This window comes from Rhopilema esculentum, chromosome 13 (assembly GCF_057945365.1).
Source record: "Rhopilema esculentum isolate cy_ngs chromosome 13, ASM5794536v1, whole genome shotgun sequence".
NCBI classification, from domain to species: Eukaryota; Metazoa; Cnidaria; class Scyphozoa; order Rhizostomeae; family Rhizostomatidae; genus Rhopilema; species Rhopilema esculentum.
In genome coordinates this window covers 8,947,352-8,967,013 of record NC_142827.1, presented here as the reverse complement: position 1 = coordinate 8,967,013, position 19,662 = coordinate 8,947,352, and the positions used below count along the sequence as shown (strand labels likewise).

Sequence of the window (19,662 nt, the reverse complement as noted above, 5' to 3'; positions counted from 1 at the left end):
CCCCCTCTTGACGCGTCTGCCAATGGCCTATATTCTTTAAATGGTAAGCTAGAAAACTGCCAGCCAATGGGTGATGTTTTGGCCTTGATGACATCATTATCTCCAAATTCACCATTTTTTATGTAACAGATAAATTCTTGCAAGGGCCCACGTCATCGGGGGAGCCGGGGTGGCCATGGCCCCCACTTTTTCAAAGCAAGTAATTCAAAGTTAGAGTAAAGTGGAAAGAAGTCTCGGTCCGCTACTTTTGCTAGACTTGCCCCCCCCCCCCCCCCCACTTTCAAATTCGTGGCATGGGTCTTAATTTTCGTTTGTCTATTCTTTGTAAATCTACGCTTCTGTATTATTAAAGGTTTATATAGCATGATTGCTTTGTCAAGTTATCTAAAATATAATATATCAATTGTATTATTGTTTTTTAACAAGCAAAGGCCGAGATACAATTTTTTGTTTAATGGGGGGCAGCACTGATAAATAGGTGTAACAACAGTCATATTTTACAAAATAAAAAATTTCTACTTATGCTACTTTAGGTTTTGGGGGGGGGCAAGGCTCCCTGCTCCCTACGGTATCTCGGTTCTTGGTAACAAGCAAACAGCTAAAAAGGCAAAAACAAAATTTTCACAACTTACCGGCGCCCTCATCACTATATCAACATGTGAACTTTGATCACCAACCCAAAGGTTTTCGTTCCAAATTTTTGCCTGGCAGTCTCATTTTGAGATAGAGGTTACCTGAATTTGGCCTAGTCAATGTCGTGCAGAGGTTCAAGCACTTCTCTGTAAATGGTTGGTTTTTTGGCTTTGGATAAGTTTCTGCAGAAGGCACTCAAAAAGCAAATCAGGCAAGTGCTACAAATATAATATAAAAGGCATTTTAGAAAATTTCAACGACTAGAAAGTTTTGAGTTTTTGGGGTTTTGGTTTCTTGTAAATAAAAAATTAAATTGTTATCATGATATAAATATCTTGCTTTCAGTATTTGCACTTTAACATCTTATTATTTTGCTAGTTTTAAAATTTTCTAGTTTACATGTGTCATATATTTGCTTTGACCCTGACCACTAAGCCAAGTCATCCTAACACCTGAATTGAAGTAGATATCTAGCTATCTATGTTCGTTATACATCAAACTGCAAGTAGAATGTGTTGGTTTTTGCTTTTTGAAGGCAAGAATTTCTTGATGTGCGAGTGAAGATATTTAGGCTGCAAATTTGGATCCTTAAAAATTCTCAAATCTGTTAGTAAACGCATGTTTCCGACATGTGCCAGACTGGAAACTTAATTTTATCTCAAGTGCAGGCCTGGGAATTTCCCAGAAATGCTCATTTCATTACAAGGAATTTTCTGCCACCTCAAAATGATGGAAACAAAAACACATTTTTTATGAAAGAAATTATAATATTTCAATTTTGCCATTTTCAATGCTTTCTTTGTTTCATGCATCTCTTTTCCAATTTTCGATCTTTATGGATTTTGTGACAATTTTTTGTCAACTTTAAAATAAAATAAGGACCTAAGAATTCATGAACATGTTTGAGAATATGAGGGGGGACATTTTAAGGGGGGTGTTTAACTATGCAAACAGCATGAAAAATATTCATAAAGTAAAGTTTCACAATCATGTAAGGGCCAAAAGCAACCTTCACAAAACCCACTGCTTGTCAGGCCCTTCTTCTGAAACATCAACAAGTTGTTCAGCTTGGTAAGGAACTGAATCAGAGTACAATTTTTTAACCTTGCAGGCCATGCTGGGAATAAAAGGGCAGGGATGCAATTGCAAGCTACACTCGTAAACAACAGTATATTCTGGGTCAAGTCATTTAAAGCAATAAGCCTGTTTAAATAAACACAGAGGTACATGTGCCATTCGATTGTAACAAGTTATTCCAAATGAGACATGCAACCACAACAGCAAAGCAAGGATTATTGACTTAAAAGGTCAAGCAATTTTCAGACCTCAAGCTAAAACTTTGATAAAGAAATTATGGAAACCTTCATTTAAAAGGGTTGTTTGCCATTTTCATAACTTCTGTTAGTTTCAAACACCAGCTACTAGAATCTGAAGAAATCGAAAAATGATTTTTTTCATCCAGAAAACATTTACCGTAACCTTAAGCAAATTAGAATATTTGCCAAATTCCCCCTCAAATATAAATCAAATAGAAAGGATTGCATGATTAACACTGTTCATTGATAATTGAATTATGATAAAAAAACAACATTGGGCAATATTGGTCACTTTAGAATAAAGTGTTCAGATTGTTTAAGGCATGTGATAAACTGCACTTTTGAGCAATGGAAGGTGTGTGCCAAGGCATGGACGTGCGATCGCATGCCTTACCCAGCATGGCTTGCCTTGGCAACTCTAACAAACGCAAAAATTATAGACTAACTAGGAAACTCTGTTTGTGCCCAAACAAAAAGCATTCCTTTGGGGTCATCAGGAGGGGGTAGAACTCTGCCACCCAATGCAATTTCTGTAGGTGAAATCCCCATTCCCATTGTTCAGTTGATTTTTAGTCATGTTGATCATTGACCATTGACCATTTGTAAATTGTTGGTGGAGGCTGCTAAACGGAAAAAAAAGATCAGAAAACCATTTTCCTGGTCTTATTGATTGCAAAAGAGTTTCATTGATTCAAGCAAAGCTATTCCAGTTGAATTTGAAAAAGTTTAAGATTGATTTTGCTTAAAGATAATTTTTATATTGATTTCAAAATAAGCTAACACTAGTGTCAAATATGAATGTCAAACAATGAATTGAACACACAATTTTTTCAGCAAAATCTGTACCTATTCTATGAGACACTCAATTGCTCATCAACTGTTTTTTTTAAATATAAATCATTTATCTGCATGAATTACTTGTCCTTCATCTTTTCCAAAAGCCTAAATTCAATAAGCCAATTAATTTTATTCTCTAGATCATGTTTGTGAATTTGCTGACAAGAAGACTGAAAATAAACAATCTAACACAGATGGAAACAATAATGTATCAAGCCAGATTTGCTTCCACAAAAGCAAGGAATATGAGGTCAAAGTATTATACGAAAAATGATGCCCCTCCACACAGAATTGGCGTCACAAAAAGTTGGGACTCCAAGCATACAGGTATCCAATCAAAGATAGATTTTTCTGCTTATTTTATCTTGCTTACAAGGGCCCCTGCAAGAAAATTCAATTCATCATTTTACTATGAAGCTGGTGTTCAGAATGTGTTAAATGAGACTTAGAGGCCCCAACCTGGTATGATATATCAGTCTAAAAGAAACGGAAAGACTGTTCATTTGCATTTGATATTGTCTATACTATTATTCCAATGCTAATAATAGGGCAGATGTCACTCCACCATACACCTTTTATTGCTATGTATGATCAAGTTATTATAGTTTGGTTCAGTTTGATGGTTTTGGCAGAGAATTCCAATAAAAGATTACACAGACACAATTCTCCATACCTTTGGCCACAAATTGACATTTGCTTGACCAAAAGTTTGGCCTTTCTGGTAAGTCTTTTTCAATGGCAACTGATCAAACTTGGTGGTTAAAAGGAAACAACCTTTCAGCCTGTATTCCCCTACACATACACTGTCTTAGAGTAATAGTTTAAATTTCACAATAGCATATCAATTAGAAGTGTACCCTAAGCCAACCAATTTTTTTAAACAAAACAAATGTCTGATCAACACAAATGGATGAAAATTGGTAACTAGATTAAATTATGGGTGCTATATTCATTTATGACATCAAATCAAAGGTTTTTTGTAATTAAATTGCAGTATTATAGCATAAAACCTTTACATTAAAACCCAAAAGCGCTTATCTTGGGCAAAGACTTTAAGGATTTAAAAATGTTTTTTGAAAAGGGCAATACTTGATCTACTTATTGGAAGAGAATCATTCTTTGATATTGTATGCTACAGTTTTTGTAAGCATGTATATTTATGTGGTACATATTGACATGAGGGGCTCTTTGTTTTTACCATACAACAAACATGAATTGTTTGTTGCTATTAATTTTTTATTTAAATTGAGGTCTCCTTTATACAAATTCAATAGATTTCAGAGAAAATTATTGTTTTTATTATTTTTTGCTTAGTAACAATGTCCAGTACTTAAATGCTATATTTATGCTTATATGCAAAATTTGCCTCTTAATTTGTATTGCTTACGAAATTTAATGAAGAGTCTTGGAAATTTGTAGATTTTGGAAGACAATGTTTTTGCGCATGATTAGTTTGCTGAAGCATATTTACGAGAACACTTGAATGACCTAATTTTGATCGATATGTAATAAAGAGCTTTCAAGTAGTGTTCAGGTTATTCTCTTGCAAATGGCATACTATACCATTGGATGTAATTGGTGCATCTACAAGAACTTTTTGGTCAGAAAAATGAAATTATCGGGCCATGGGAATGCGTAAAATTAATCTTTAATTCATTTCTATGAAGGCCTATTTCTGCTATCTTATCAAGGGCCTGAACGCACTGATTTCTGACATAAAACTCATTATCTTTGTCAAAGTGGAAAATCGAGAAAACTTTTTCAAGTTTGACAAAGAGAATCCGATTTCCGCTTCGAAATTGGAGCGCTCTGCAGTTGGTGTGTAAAATGGTTGTTTGCTGTTTGGTTATTGTGAAGTGGTTTTAAACAAAGAACGATTTGACTTTGGGTATTCTGTGGCGCCAGAGAAATACGTTAATTGCTAATCATTTCCGTTTTCTAGAGTTCGTCCTGCTCTGGGGCAGGACGACGGAACCTTTGACGGATTAGTGAATTTGGTTTTGGTGGCCGCACTTGAAAATCAGCATTTACTAACAAGCTTAATCCCCTTTCTCTTTGAGCAATAGAGATTAAGTGTGTCAAAAGTTTTTCCTGAAATCTTGTTCGGTGCGTCTATGGCGCAATCCACCAAAAACTGTCATATTTACATGTCATCCTCCTTCCAAAGAGTACTGCCCTTCAAAACTTGTGCGCTTGTATAAAATTGCTTTTCCCTCAGTTGGTTAAAAGTAATGGAAGCTACGAGTACCAGGAATGGTTTTCATGAGCTTGTATCGACTCTTTTGACTCTCACGCAAGGTTGACATAACTTTGGAAAAAATATCAATGAACCTTACTGATTTAATGTTTTTGTGCACAAAATTCGAATAAGACTCAAAAGTAATAATTTGGGCATTAAAGGCTTGCATGAGCCATCACTCTTTTCACAGTGCCTGATACACCATCACAAGGAAATTTGCCACGACTAGTAGCAAAAAATGACCAGTCTGCATCCAAACCAAAATCCTCTTTGTGGAAAACGAGATTAACAAAATTTTTATAGTTTTTGTATTGGGCAGCATAACCATCTGAAAAGGAACTTATTTTCTTTACTTGAGGTAGAATTTCCCTTAAATACTTTGTCAATAAAGTTTGAAAGGCATAAACAAAGGGAGTGTGATGTTCAATGTCATCTGATATCATGCAAATGGATAGTATGTCGAGGCTCCCATTTTGAAAATAACATAAAACATCTTGTTGAAGTGTGCACTTCTCGTTATTCCAGTAGTAAGCTTGAATTCTCGTCTTGAATGATGTACTTGTAATTTTCTGCAAAATCCATCAATGCGATGCAAGTATCACCTGTTAAATTCTCTTTGTATTGCTGAAGATAGGTTGATTGACATTTCGCTATGAACGAATGTGCTGTTAAACAATAAATACTCTCGCTAACTTGTATAACATAATCGCTGGGCGTGGTAGTGCATGTCACAAGCGTTGGTCGATTCGTGCTTTGCCACTGTTGGAAGGAAACGGTATCGTTCTCGATCTTTGAAAATTCTATCTCTAGAATTGAGAGGTAGATAAAGAGGTGAAACCCCTGAGCACTGTAGGGACATGTTTAATTCTGTAATTTTTGAACATCTAATGGGTTTTCAACTATCTGTGGCTTCATTACCTTGCAATCCTGGTTTAACCACTACCCCTTCGTCTATCAACCTTTTTGCCATGTCCAGCGTTACTGGGTGTTGGCCTTTCACCCTTCTCGACTGACTGTTAAAGACATTGCTACATTTATCGGAAACTTTTCTTTGGCACACTCTCCCATGGACTGGTTCATGATGTAAAAGAACTATGACAGGCTTTTCCGTAACAATGTGATTAAAAAGACCACACCTCCAAAGTATCTTTTCCCTTTCTTCTTCAGGTAGCGACTCCAAAGGTTTGAAGCCAGTTTTTCTTGTATATGTTTGGCAATGGCAATCGTCATTTAGCACGTTTCTAATGCTACTCTTTCTTTCCATTTCCCTTGGTCAGTTCTATACATGCTTACAAAAATTGCAGCATACAATGCCGAAGAATGATTCTCTTCACCTTAGTAGAACAAATATTGCACTTTTCAAAAAACGCATTGAAATTCTGTAAATATTTCGGGCACACCCATCTTAAAATCCTGCTCCAAAATTAGAGCTTTTGGGTTTTAATGTAAAGGATTTTACACAGTAATACTGCAATTTATTTTCGAAGTACCTTTGATTTGATGTCATGATTGAATTTAGCACCCTTCATTTGGTCTAGTTATAGATTCTCTAAATGTGTATAAACGTTCCGGTGGCGCCCCCATTTTATCAAAAATTCCTGAAAACGCCCAAAGATTTAGAGTGCTATAACTTTTGTCAATAAAAGATATGGAGTCGAAATTTTGGAATTTTACATATTTCAATGAGAGCTATTTGCTCAAAAAATGATTGCATTCAGAGCATATAGTGATTACACCATGTGAGTCTTTTATTTCGCTTGACCTCTGTACTAGAAAGCTTACATACAATTGGTTTTTCAATTTCAGGTGGAATTGAAGGCAGCTTGTGGGCACATGAACGGTTTATAGATGATGTAATGATCCGAAAGTTTATTGAAGGTACTTTCTATGAGATGCTTGTCTCTAATATAGTTGTAAAAAGACAATTAAATCAAATAAAAATTAGCATCTTTGTGAATGCCAAAGGCACAACTGTCCATAAGGTATATTTCTTAGTTGGATTTACAGAAAGACTGCTGACTCATTTACTTGGATGTATTGTAAAGATGGAAGTAATGTCAGTGCAAATGTAGAGGTTCTGTTATCAGAAATTTGCTTTTATTTTAGTTACTTATTTCATGGCATTTGGTTTTTGTATGAGTACTTTTCCCCTCACAATGCAATCTTGTTTTTTAACTCTAAACATATCACGCTAAAATGTTGTTCTAGTCACAAACAAAGGAACAATAGTTTCTAGATAAATTAATTTTAGATGAATGATATGTGAATGATACATGAATGACTCAGTGGTTAGGGTTGCTGATTAAAGATTCACAGAGACCACAGCAAAACCTGGCAGAGGCAGGTTTCACAGAAACCACAGTTCAGGAATAGATATTGTGGCTGGAAAATTTCCCACCAAATAATAATCAATGGGGTGAATGGCTAGCAGTCCCTTCTTCATATTTTATAAAACAGAAGGAATATTTGAAATTGCAGGCTTGAAAACGAATTTTTAATTAGAAGAATGCTACAATGGTTGTGGCTGGGTTTTACAAGTTGTAACAGCTGTAAAAATATTATTTTACATTACATTAAAAAATAAATAAAGTTTTTTAGGGTCCTGATGCACTAGTACTTGGAACATTCCTTTGTCTTCTAACATAGGTGAGAAACTGTTTTGTAAGCTTTCTAGTACGCCTAGCAAATTTGTTCTTACTAGATTTGTCAACGTTCTCCTGACCCATCAAAGGTTGAACTGCCTGCCTTGACGTAGTACAATCTCATGACAACAGAAAATGCCTGTATTATTAATCCAAGTGGAAGAAGCATTCCTTGATTTCCATGCTTGACAAAGATAAACCCATTTAACTTTGATGCAAGTGCATCCGGTTCCTAAGGCTTGAAAATAATAAGGGGGTTCTAGATTAACAATGTCATGGAAAAAATATTAAGTGGGTGTTTGAACTGTAGAGGTGCTTCTAGGTCTCTCCAATTTCATGTATTACCGACCTCAGTTTTTTAATGATTTAGAAAAATTACTTTAGAATGCAGTTCCAGTAAGATGAACGATAAGGTTTTGAAAATTTATTTGCTGATGCAAGTTAAGGATTGTGATAGCTTATTTGTGGACCAAATTATGCACTTTCTGTTTATTATATTAACCATAAAGAGTATAAGCAGTTGTTTTTCCACTGAGAATTTTGTTTAGAATTTCGCAAACAAAAGGGTGTACCTCTGACCCTGGCTACACCTATGGCATATGTAGAAAAAGGTATCTGGGTGAAATAAATTTGTCATGGAAGATTGCTGGAAAAATACTCATCAATGAGGTTATAAATGATGAATGGCATCATTTACACTTTTGATGCCCAAATGACCCAGTTTACCCCAACTTTGACAAAAGGTCAGGACTGGGGGTGTCATCAGTAATATCCCTAAATAAAGAAATATGCAAATTGAAGACAGAATAAAGATATGAAACTCTTTACTTATTAATGAATTCTGAGAACAATGTGCAATTACAAAACTTCTATCAAGAGCCTGCAGCCATGATTTTCTTGAAGGGGCAACCTGCTCTGTAAAATGGACTTTTTTGTGTAAATGTGCACCATTTAATTGTTTTGCATATAAAAAAACTTTTAAGAGTGCAATGTAGGATCATTCACACCAATCAGTCTTAATGGCTACAGGCAGTTGATACTTTATTATAATACAAATTGCATAATACAAATTAACTAGAGACTGGCATCAAATGCAATTTAGAAACATCTATCCAATAAATTATAACATACAGGGACCCAGAACGACCAAGGGACAAGAGAGCAAGCTTCAGTAAAAGGGCATTTGAAAAATAATTCCCAGCTTCTACAAATGCTTTGAAGGCATCTTGAAAATGGGCTTACTGCTGTCATAAAAAATCTTGATGTTTTGAGTAAAATTTTCCCTCTCTCTGGTGCCTTTCGAAACTATAACATATCTTTCCAGTAAGAACTGAAGTCATTATCATTGCTTGGCTTTTTGGCTGACAATCAAACAGCATTCCATCAAGCTACCATTTTGCCCTTCATTTCAAATTCTTACATACAAAATGCAATTCAGTTCCTGTCAATTAAAAATGTTTGTATTATGAATAAGCTTTACAGGCTAGTGTAAACAAGAATAAAGTTACCCTAATGTTGCGGAAAGATATTTTTAAGGGACAAAGGATTTTTTAAAAAAAAATTTCTACTACACACCCAAAGAAGTGGGTTAAACAAAGACTGTAGTTAACTGAATTTTCACATTGAGAGTATAAATGTGGTGCAGGATAGTAAACCATGTTGAACATAAAGTTCTTAAACTATAAAGAATTCAAAATTATTCTTATTCTTAGAGACTGACTAGTCCAATAAGATATAGTTTACACTTTTGCATCCCTACTTTTCTTTGAAGTAATTTTTTTCTTCTGCATGCAAGACAAAAGGAGTTATTTTTCGAAAGCTAGAATTCTCACAAGTTTTTTGGCATTGGATCTAGATGTGAACACAAAGGGAAATGCAATAAAAATTATTTGCTTGAAAGCCTTCCTAGTCCCTCACCCAACTCTGTTGAATTTAAATATAATAGAAAACCCTTTGCGTTAATTTTTTTTTTAATTTATCAGTAACTTTGAATCTATTGGCCTGTTCTTCTCTGTTAAGGAAGTTTATTTATTCAGTGTTCTTCACATTTTGGTGTACTTCAGTTTTCATTTTCCTCTCTTGTAGTCTTGACGCTTTTGCGATTCGAATGAAATAGTCCTTTTATACATTACTCTGCAGTTAGATCAAAGTGCAGCAACACTTAGACCGGTCTCCGTCTTCCTGGTCAGTGAATCCCAAACTACCCCCTGTCAATGACTCATTTTGAAACACATTTTTCACTTCGGCAAAGGCTACACCAAATGCCTCTGAAACGTTGTACCCCAACTTAGCGGACGTATTCATGTGTCTCACCCCATCTGCAGACGAGGACGAGTTCAAATCAAGGACGAACTCGTCGACATGATGCTCTTTCACTTCATTCATCATTTCACCGCTATCCAGTTTATCTGTTTTTGTTGCAACAACGACTAGGGGAACCGGATAGTCGCGGGCAGATGTGATAATGCTGTACAGTTTTTTCATGACGTCAAACGACTTTCGGTTCTTGGCCTCATAAAGGAGCACAATAACGCAAGCCTCTTTGATGTGTAAATCCCTCATGGGTGGAAATTCGAAGGCATCAATGTCTACAATTTCACAGTAAAGTTGATTAGATCCACTGCCGAGGTCGTATTGAAAGCGATCCTCGACTGTTGCCGGAAGACTGCTCGGAAAACTCCCATCGATGAATCTCTTTATCAAGCTAGTTTTTCCAATTGATTTCGCGCCAAGGAGTAGGATAGTCTTTGCCCTCCGCTTTGCCCCGGGTTTCGCACTTTTGCGAACAAATCTACTTCGAATCATATCCGCTTTGGATCCTTGTCTTGGCATCTTGGTTTGCAAATATAACTTCACCAAATATATTATCGTAGCTTGTCATCAGCAAGTTGAAAACAAACAGAACACGGAACACAGTACAACGGAATAGCTGGACACCGTTATTGGATATTTGCAATTCCTTTCTTTAGAATGATGTTGAAATCTGTTTTGTCTTTGATGTAGAAGCTAATTTACGAACAAAGGATTCTTACTAGTTGATGAGATCACAGTCAAGTTCTGTTCTGCAATAACCTTTTCGAACCTTCTATGCTGCCCTTGGTCATCCTGTGACACAAACAACACAATTATTGCGGAAGTGGAAGTTACGAAATTTCCGGTATTAGTAGCCATAATGAAACTAGCCTGCGTGCAGACTCTACGAAGGAGAAAATAATCCAGATGGGGATAAAGAAAGTGGAAGTAATACACAATGGGTCGCAGTTAATCTTCAACGAATTTCTTGGAAATTGAAACAGTTCATTTCAATCAGAATCGAAAGTTTTCAGCGCAGAACTATGGTGTAGTAAAGTTAATAGTTAATTTTTCATATCGAAAGGGCATAGCGGTACATTGGCACTGCTTTCCCAATGGATCCTTTCGCTTCACGGCATTCATTTTCTATTTATAAAGAAAAGTGAAAGTGACTTTGTTTATTCATTACAATGGAAACACCTTTAGATTTAATGATAACGAATTTCTTATCAGGGCCCGCGCCACCGGGGGGTGGGGGACATGCATCTTTGCGAAGCAAGTAGTTTTAAAGGTGCAGTAACAGGGGTAAGAAACCTTGGCCCCCTAATTTTTTAGCCTTGGCCCCCCACTTTCAAATTCGTGGCCCTGCTTAATCAGTAGCGATATACAAGAACGAAACCGGAGAAAAGGCTTGTGGCCGGCCACGTAGAAAACCAAATTATAATTCCACCCATTCGTTTGCGAAGGATCGTTGCAAAGTTTAGCTCTTTCAATTTTAACGAATTTGACAGTTCAAAAGATACATTTGCTCTAGTGTGATGATATCTAGTATCAATAGTTTCTGGTATTTCTGGTATCTTGTATCAATAGAATCTGGTTTAGTAAAATTGTGGGGAATCCTGTTACCTGTTACCTGACTGTTACCTGAATCAAATTCCCAGTGACACTAAAGAAAACTCACTTTCGTTGGTTAAGATGATGATTATGCTCACAGAATGATATTCTTACGTGAGACAGCTCTCGGTTGACGACAGCGTGCGTTTAGTCTAATAATGTCCCTGACGAAATATATCTATTTAGCGATTACCTAATTTTTAAGATTTATCACAAACAGGGGCGCCTACACAAGGGGAGCTGGAGGGGCAGAGGGGGCAAGAAGTGCCCTGAAATATGATGACTACTTTGACTACTCTCGTTATGTTAATATATATTAGAAAATACTAGATAGTTGATAACACCAGCACAAAAATGCAGAGAATGAAAAGTTTGTCTGTGACAAGGTCGGTCACATAGGGAGAGCGGCAAAGATAGTAAATGACAAACAAAAGATGTGTTCCCTCAGAAGTACTCCAGGAACCTAAGGAGGATAAATCGGTATAAAAACTTAGCGGGCAATCAAAATTTTACAACTAGCCCATTTATAACAGCTATGATTTTATAAAACCAAAACTTGTGAATAGTGAGTGGCAAAGCAATTTAATAACCATTTTCATTTATGGATAATTTCGTCAACATTTTCTTTATGTTTAGAATCTTTGTTGGTAAAAACCCAGCTGTATGGGTGGCACATATTCAAGTTAATATTTTATTATATTACCCCACCCTAGCCCCCCTCCCACCTAGGAATGCTCGATTATGTTAATAGAAAAATTCAATGATTTGCCTTCGGCACCAACACTGCCCCTCCTGCCCTAATCTTGTGCAGGCGTCCCTGATCACAAAGTATCTACATTGTTGCTAGATTCTTCTTTGACAATTTTTCCTCATGAAGGGCCCAATCTTCATATTTATGAATGGGCCCGGGTGGCATTCGGCACCTAGCCACCCGAGCCAGTCCATTCTAGCCTGCGTCACAGACCATCACCACCAAGGAGGAGAGTGGTGATGGTCTGTGTCACAAACCCAGAGAGTAAAACACCAGAAATAAACTGTGTTTATAACTCAGACACGTTAATACAAATAAAGCATACGAAGCATACTAGGCCCTAACCTAACCTAAAGCCTTACGACGAGTGACAGAGTTTCGTTCAAATAGCTTCCCCTCTGTCTCCATCCATCTCTGTCCTAAACTACAACTTGTATATATGTACGAATGGAATCTAAAATTAGCGATACACGACGATTATGGTAACTAACCAATAACAAGTAAAAGGAAAGGCTAGGTTAAATGATGCCATGCAACGTAAACACATCTAAATCAAAAGTATGCAAAAATGATATAAAACTACGCAAATGGTAAAGCAACAACATAGGGACGAGAATGAGTAACCTATGACTAGGCCTAAACAATGCTGGAAAAATCCTGCACCACAACCTAAACAATGGAAGGGGCGTCGCTAACATGAGACAATGTGAGATATACCGTATGACGTATGAACGAGAGGTATGCCACAGCTAAGGATATGGAAAAAGGAACATAGAGAAAATCCTAACAATGAATGGGCTAAGGGGTATCTAACAAAATGGCCTAACTATATTTAAGAAAATTGTGACATCTGTGATGCAGGCTAGTCCATCCCTGCCGGGAGTTGTTGCGGTACCCCCAACTTTTAGTCCGTCGGCACATTGAAGATTTTTGCTTGGCAAAAGAAGCAATTTTTGAACTCTTTCTGTAACCTTTTTGCAACGATTGTATCGTGTTAACATTTCTGTAGTAGTTGAACTTTCAAAGTATGGCACTAAAGTATGAACTTTGAAACAGAAACGCAAAAAAGCAGCATATAAAGGTATTCATCTTTTGACCACACCCTTAACGCATGAGACACGCCCTTTTTGTCAGCAAGAATTACCCCTCCAAAGAAATTGTTTGGCTTCGCCCCTGCCTCTCAGACAAAACCATGTCATAACTCACTTTTCCTCTCAGAAACCAAGCCTTAACTCACGTTCCTTCATCGCAGCGAGCGAAGATGACGTTGGCGTACGCGCTTTTTTATAAGAAACCTTCCTTAAGGCAGTGACGTGCGTAACGGAACAGTTCGGGATCCTTAGTTAAACTTTGTGCGAAATTGCTATATACGCTGGTGGCCCAAGTTTTGTACTACAGATAGTAGATAAAGGATAAGAAAGACAACGATATATGGTTCAGGCTCAAATTCTAATTCCAATAGAGGACTGTATAATTCCGTAGATTCTAACTTAGGTTCCAATTCGATCCGTTCTAATTCTTTCTTTTCTAATCAACTTCAACTCAAATCTCTCCTAACGCATACTTCACGTGTACATTAAAAGACAACAACAGCAACAACTACTGTAGTACGTCATACCATACAATTTCTTACAAACTTTGTTCGAGGGGCCCTTGCACAATGGTAAAAAGATGTAGTTATGAAGATTACAATATCTGAGATGTCTTTTGTTATTCAAGCTAGATATTGGAATGCCATGTTACTTAATGATTTTGCCTTTGTAATGAAAATTGATTGTTCAGAATATCTGTTGTCAAAGTTAAGCCTAATTTGCGCAAATAAACTCTTTATAATGAGAACCAAAAATTGAGTTTCAGGTTTGCTGTTCTTATTTTGTTTACATTTGAGGGTGGATTGCTCTTTATTTGTTTTTAAATTATTAGACTGCAAGCATTCCATTTGCTAGCAAGTGTGAGGCGTTCAGTCCTCATTTGCAACAAAGTGAGTGAAACATCCTTTATTTTCCGAAAAGTTTGAAAATTCACCCAAAAAGCACCCCTTAATGACAAAATCTTTTCGTTCTTGAGATGAAATTTTTTAAGGGAGATTTACAACATTGTTCAAGATCATATTTTACAGCATCTCAAAACTTCTGGCAAATTTTGAAGCTCATGTTCTGATAAAATTGTTCTTGTGAAAAAAGAGTGTATAATCGTTTTTATATTTGTTTTCAAGGATTCCTGGCTGTCCCCATACTTAATTTCCGAGAGAAATAATTTTCAAGTGATCCTAGTGAAATAAAATTGATTTAAAGTGATTTTTAAAAAAACGCCATATAGGTTTTATGTTTAAGTTGAGCAGAATTTAGCAGAGATAGACCAAGACTCAGTCCAGCTGCAATAAGTCAAAGGTTTCACTCATTTAAAAGAAAATTTTCAAACAGGCGTTTTCTGGCATCCCAAAACACCTTGCGACCCATTCTTTCAACGAGGTTCTGGCACCCAAGGTACCAGGCCCCCAGCAAAGCTTGCTGTACCCCCCCCCCCAGTTACCGCCTAAACTGAGAATTCCAGGTCCCCTTTCTTTCAGTGGTAAAAATATGCCCTTTGCGTTCTCAAATGGGCTGTGAGTGTGCTGTTAGGTTATTCTTTGAGGTAAAGTTTTTTTTCAAAACCCTTGCAAAATGCATTGAATAGAACTTGAAATGTACTCTGTGGAAGTCCGTTTTAATGAAACAGAAAGTCAAAGCGGCGCTTGCTCCTTGATGGGATGCTTCATCTCAACTTCTTTTCCAACTAACTGTGAACCATAAATTTATTTCAGTCTTTGGCTTCAATTATTTTCTTTCAAACGATTTTCGTAACAGTGATGAGTGATACATGCGTCATCTCTGCGAACTTTGGCAATATAGAACACACGGAGGCTTTGACATGACAGCACTCAGGGTTTAATTATGGTAGAGGGATCAGGCAGAATGACTTTATCCAACGTCAGTAGAAATAGATGTGTAAACTATGGCACTGATCTTCCATACCTAACCTTCATTCCTCCTAGACGCCCATCCATCCTCCGCTCGTCTCTTCCATTTTCATACTCGAATTGTCATGGCTCTGGTGCTAGAAAATGTATTGCATAATTTTAACCTGGATGAAATCTAACTTTAATAATGCTTTTTGTTTCTTGATATTAATTGCTTCATATCGGTCAAAAGCTCGGAAATAATGACCAAAGGCATACTCAGAAATATGAGGCTTCAAATTGTAAGAAACATGGTATGTGTACACTACAAGGACGACCAAAAATGCCAGCATGTTCTGAAGTTTACTCTGAGTTAGTCTTTGGTTACTTTATTACTTTTTCGCTCTGATTGTAGGTATTACCAGCCTATAGCTTACTTCCCTCACAACTATAGTGGTATAATCCCAAAGCTTGAATCTGAGATAAACACTGTAAATAGCTGGTTCAAAGATAACTGTATGCTTCTAAAAAGAGATAAATGTGAATATATGATTATAGAACCTGAATATATGATCATCAAATAAAAAGATTTGTAATTAAGCTGGGAAAAAAATTAGTGTCCTTGCCAGAGTAGCGCCTTATTCAAATGAAGAGAAGAGAAAACTGTTGCTGAAGTTGTTTATCACTACCTACTTCAATTATTGCCCCATCGTCTGGATGTTTTGTAGCCCAAAAATGAACAACTTAATCAACAATGTTCATAAAAGAGCACTAAAGATGGCATATAATGACTATGACTCATCTTTTGAAGGTTTAATTATGAAAGATGCCTCAACATAATGATAAAAACGCCTCAACAATACATCAACAAAACCTGCAGAGATTAGCCATAGAAATGTATCAAACCAAGATCAACCAAAATCCAAATTTTATGAATGATATTTTCAATTTCATGAGTCTTCATATCCTCTCAGAAATGAGTCATTTTTCACTAAAAAGCCAAACACAGTTATATATGGAACTGAAACAGTATCTTACAGGTGTAGTCAAACTTGGAACAGTATACCAACTTAAATAGGAAATGTAGCCAGTCTGGAAATCTTCAAAAGGCGAAATTTCGCAAAATACAATAAGCCTAGATACATTGATTATGTAGCTCATCTTAGTTTGCAACCTTATATACATATATATTTCTTTATCTTGTTGTTATGTTAGTTGGTATTAATAAGCTTATTATGATTTTTTTTAATTAAGCTAGAATTTTTATCCAACTTTAAGCAAAGTTTCAAAAAGCAGTCTTTTAACGCTTACTTCAAGTTATCTGTTAAATGTAATTTTCCATTCTCAAATTGAAGGTCTCGTAAGCTTTGTTACTCGGTCACGCCCATGCAATTAGCAATTCTAGAAAAATTGTAAGAATTGCCTTTTAATGTTTAACGAATGTGGATCCGACAACATGTTTTTGAATTTGTATTGGGTTCTCGTGGGATGGTTGGAGAAAATGATAGGAAATGACACTAACCGCTCATGAATCTCAGAAATGCCGCTGCTATAATAAAATTTCTTTTTAAGTGTGCCTACGGGCATTAGATTGGCAATTTCAAAGCTTTGTGATATACGCTTTACATAGTCAATCAGCTAATGTTTATTTTTGCCTCTGCTAGAAGACCATTTCCTTTATGCCAATTTCATTGTATCCCTTTATATCAATTCTTTGGACCAAGTCCATCGCCAAAATGCAACCCTAAAAACTCGAGACCTCTCCAATACTCGTAATATGTGACTCATATTGGGCAACAAGCAACAACAATGCTAAATGGTTGTTTACAGGATGCTATATTAGAATGTGCAAAATTCATGTTTGACGTGACGTATCTCGTTACCGAATATAGAATAAAATCTCTTAACACGTGCACTCTTTTTATGACAACACACTTTAAACGAACGCCGAGGCTCGTATTTTCAAAAAAGTAGGAACAATGTTTGTTTCTAGCCTCGTGTGAAAAATTAGTAGAAATAACCAACAGTTCCAAAACTGTTTTTTCTTAGAAACAATTTATAGTGAGCAAATAAAGAAAAATCAGTTTCAGAGTAAGACCAACATCATGAGTTTAGAATTTGTTAAAAATAAGATTTATGCTATAAAAATATTTTAACGTAACCACACATGTACAGTAGGGCTTGGTTATTAATTATTAAAATTTCACGTGGCGCAGCAAACGTATTGAAGTTACGTTTGGATTAAGGGGGAATGGGGGGGGGGTGGGTGGGTGCTGAGTGGTAAAACTTCATCTAAACTGAAAACTAGGTTTATGTCTCGTACTGCCATTGGAAAAGAGCTAACTACAAGAAAAATTTGTCCGACCGAAGAAAAATAGCTAAAAACACCAAGAAGTTAGATTTTATGGATGCAAATCATTAATTCAGAGCGCCACTAGATTTTGCTAGTCCATTAAACATCGCCCCTTGCAAGAACCGTGTAGGTTTGTTTGTTCTTTTACTTCTAGCGTCTTGGGAGTATCACACCTGATACGTACCCCCTTATACCTTATACCCTCGTCTGTTCTCTTCATTGGCAAGGCAATTGTACATTTTTATCTACCAAGTCCGTACACACATTAACTGATCTAGATATTATTTATATATTATTTAAGCTTTTTCTAAGACAATAACACTTCACTGGTTTTACTAAATTTTGTAAAGGAATACCCATTCACTGCCGTAGAGATTGCATGTATATGTATAATAAAGTGTTTTTGGCATCTTCTAAAATCTGTTTTTATTTATTCTGCTCAATTCTTCTGGGACAAATCATTTCTTATGAAGATTGACTGATGGCCTGTTAATATGAGATTGAATATGAGGTGGGAAGATTCACGACTTCGTTCATATGATGAGCTTTCGTCCCACTTGAGTGGGATAGCCACAAATCCAATATAGACGAAGCCTTTGTTTTCAAGCTTGTCCAACTGGAGCATTGGTCTTTGCATCCTACCTTGATGTGCTGGTTTACTGAAACGTTTACATATCAGAAATTTTTATCGCACCTGAGTCGAATCCCACCGGGTCAGAAATTGCACCTCATCTAGGTGGGCCAGCCCACTCTCTTTGTCTTTGACCACACTACAAATCACTTTATGGGCTAGATCTCACCTCAGTGGCCTACCCCTCCTCATATGAATAGGCCATTAGGACACTGGATCTTAACTACACTCGAAGCAAAATTTCTATCTTGAGTCTTGCTACCCCAAACCATCATTGAAAAAAAAGAAAACAGTAGAGAAATAACCTATGTGTTAAAACATTGCTAGACGTCGAGGAGACTTTTTATTCTAAATAATCTAGGGTAGGTTTTCTGCAATTTAACCATGATTTGTGGATTTATTTTATGGCTTTTGTCTACATTATAGAACATTATCTACCTTTCATTGAAATTAATGAGACATTTTCTGTAATAGGTATTTGCTTTTGTGAATTTAGCATGGAAATCTTTAGGTCCGAAGTTCTTATAAGCGCCTTTTGGCTAAAAATAGAGCAACACGAAAACATGATCATCCTCAGATGAACAATTAGAAAAGAAAACAATTTTTTCAAGATTCTCTCATGATAACAGGGCAGATTTCATCGGCTTATTCGCAGTGCTACTAAAAATGTCATGCAAAAACTGTTGTTTAGTGGACTTTAAATTTGTCGTAAAAATTCATGCAACGTAGTTGAATAAAAATCCACTTTTGCAATGAAATTGTCTCATTCAATAAGATAAAGAATGCACTAGAATTATTTTTAGTGATTTATAAAAAGCACACTCGCATTAATTTTTATTTTAAATTCTTTGTAACAGCTGAACTCTTTAAAATAAAAATACAACAGCCATTTTAAGAAATCTGCGCTCACTGTGAGACTTTTCCTTTGTGACCACAGCGCGAACTTTTGTTATTCGAGAAGATAGATGCCTGGAGTAATTCATCAGTTTTCTGCAGAGCCTGTTTAAGATAACTTTTGAATGACCGAGAAGCGTAACAGCTTGGAAGGAAGTCAGCTTGTTTGTTCTTGTAATAACGGCTCTTTGATATTCTTATAAACAACTCATTTCTTTTTGCGAATAAGCGAATAAACGCCAACTTCACGGCTGTTGTGAAAACTCATAAGCTATTTATACGTTGAACAGAATAAGCCTGCTTCGCGTGGGATGGTTTTCTACGTTATCACAATGGCCTAAACTTGGTTGGTACGGTACGTGCATCACCTATCATCCCCTACACATGCATGTTGCAGTGACCTAGCACGACACTGACTCCTTATTCTTTTTATGGCAAACACACCTGGCTAGGCACAATGCACAGCTGGCAGGGGTTAGGTTTCCCAAAGGAAAAGCATCTTTAAAGTTGTTGATACCAAAC

At 36.4% G+C, this 19,662-nt stretch overlaps 2 protein-coding genes across 3 annotated transcripts; one reads left to right on the top strand and one right to left on the bottom strand.

Annotated features, from left to right (window-relative positions):
• The first annotated feature begins 701 nt into the window (after nt 1-701).
• Nucleotides 702-18,034, top strand: LOC135692055 (small ribosomal subunit protein uS3mA). Of its 2 annotated transcripts, XM_089112015.1 has the most exons (4): nt 702-844; nt 2,927-3,113; nt 6,832-7,102; nt 7,136-18,034. In XM_089112015.1, the coding sequence occupies exons 2-3, from the start codon at nt 2,930-2,932 to the stop codon at nt 7,095-7,097; spliced, it is 450 nt and encodes a 149-aa protein (XP_088968141.1). In that variant the 5' UTR covers nt 702-844; nt 2,927-2,929; the 3' UTR covers nt 7,098-7,102; nt 7,136-18,034. The 2 variants fall into 2 exon arrangements, with proteins under 2 accessions (XP_088968141.1, XP_088968140.1); XM_089112014.1 differs by having other exon boundaries at nt 6,832-7,143.
• Nucleotides 9,726-10,499, bottom strand: LOC135691993 (ras-related protein Rap-2c). Its single transcript, XM_065210008.2, has one exon. It carries the CDS (start codon nt 10,497-10,499, stop codon nt 9,807-9,809), a length of 693 nt encoding a protein of 230 aa, XP_065066080.1. The 3' UTR covers nt 9,726-9,806.
• Nucleotides 18,035-19,662: the final 1,628 nt, after the last annotated feature.

Bases quoted from the DNA above. Each gene is read 5' to 3' on its own strand.
- LOC135692055 (XM_089112015.1), top strand. From the start codon at position 2,930: ATGTTTGTGAATTTGCTGACAAGAAGACTGAAAATAAACAATCTAACA. The intron at 3,114-6,831 runs GTATCCAATCAA...TTTCAATTTCAG, and splicing joins TTGGGACTCCAAGCATACAG to GTGGAATTGAAGGCAGCTTG.
- LOC135691993 (XM_065210008.2), bottom strand. From the start codon at position 10,499: ATGCCAAGACAAGGATCCAAAGCGGATATGATTCGAAGTAGATTTGTT.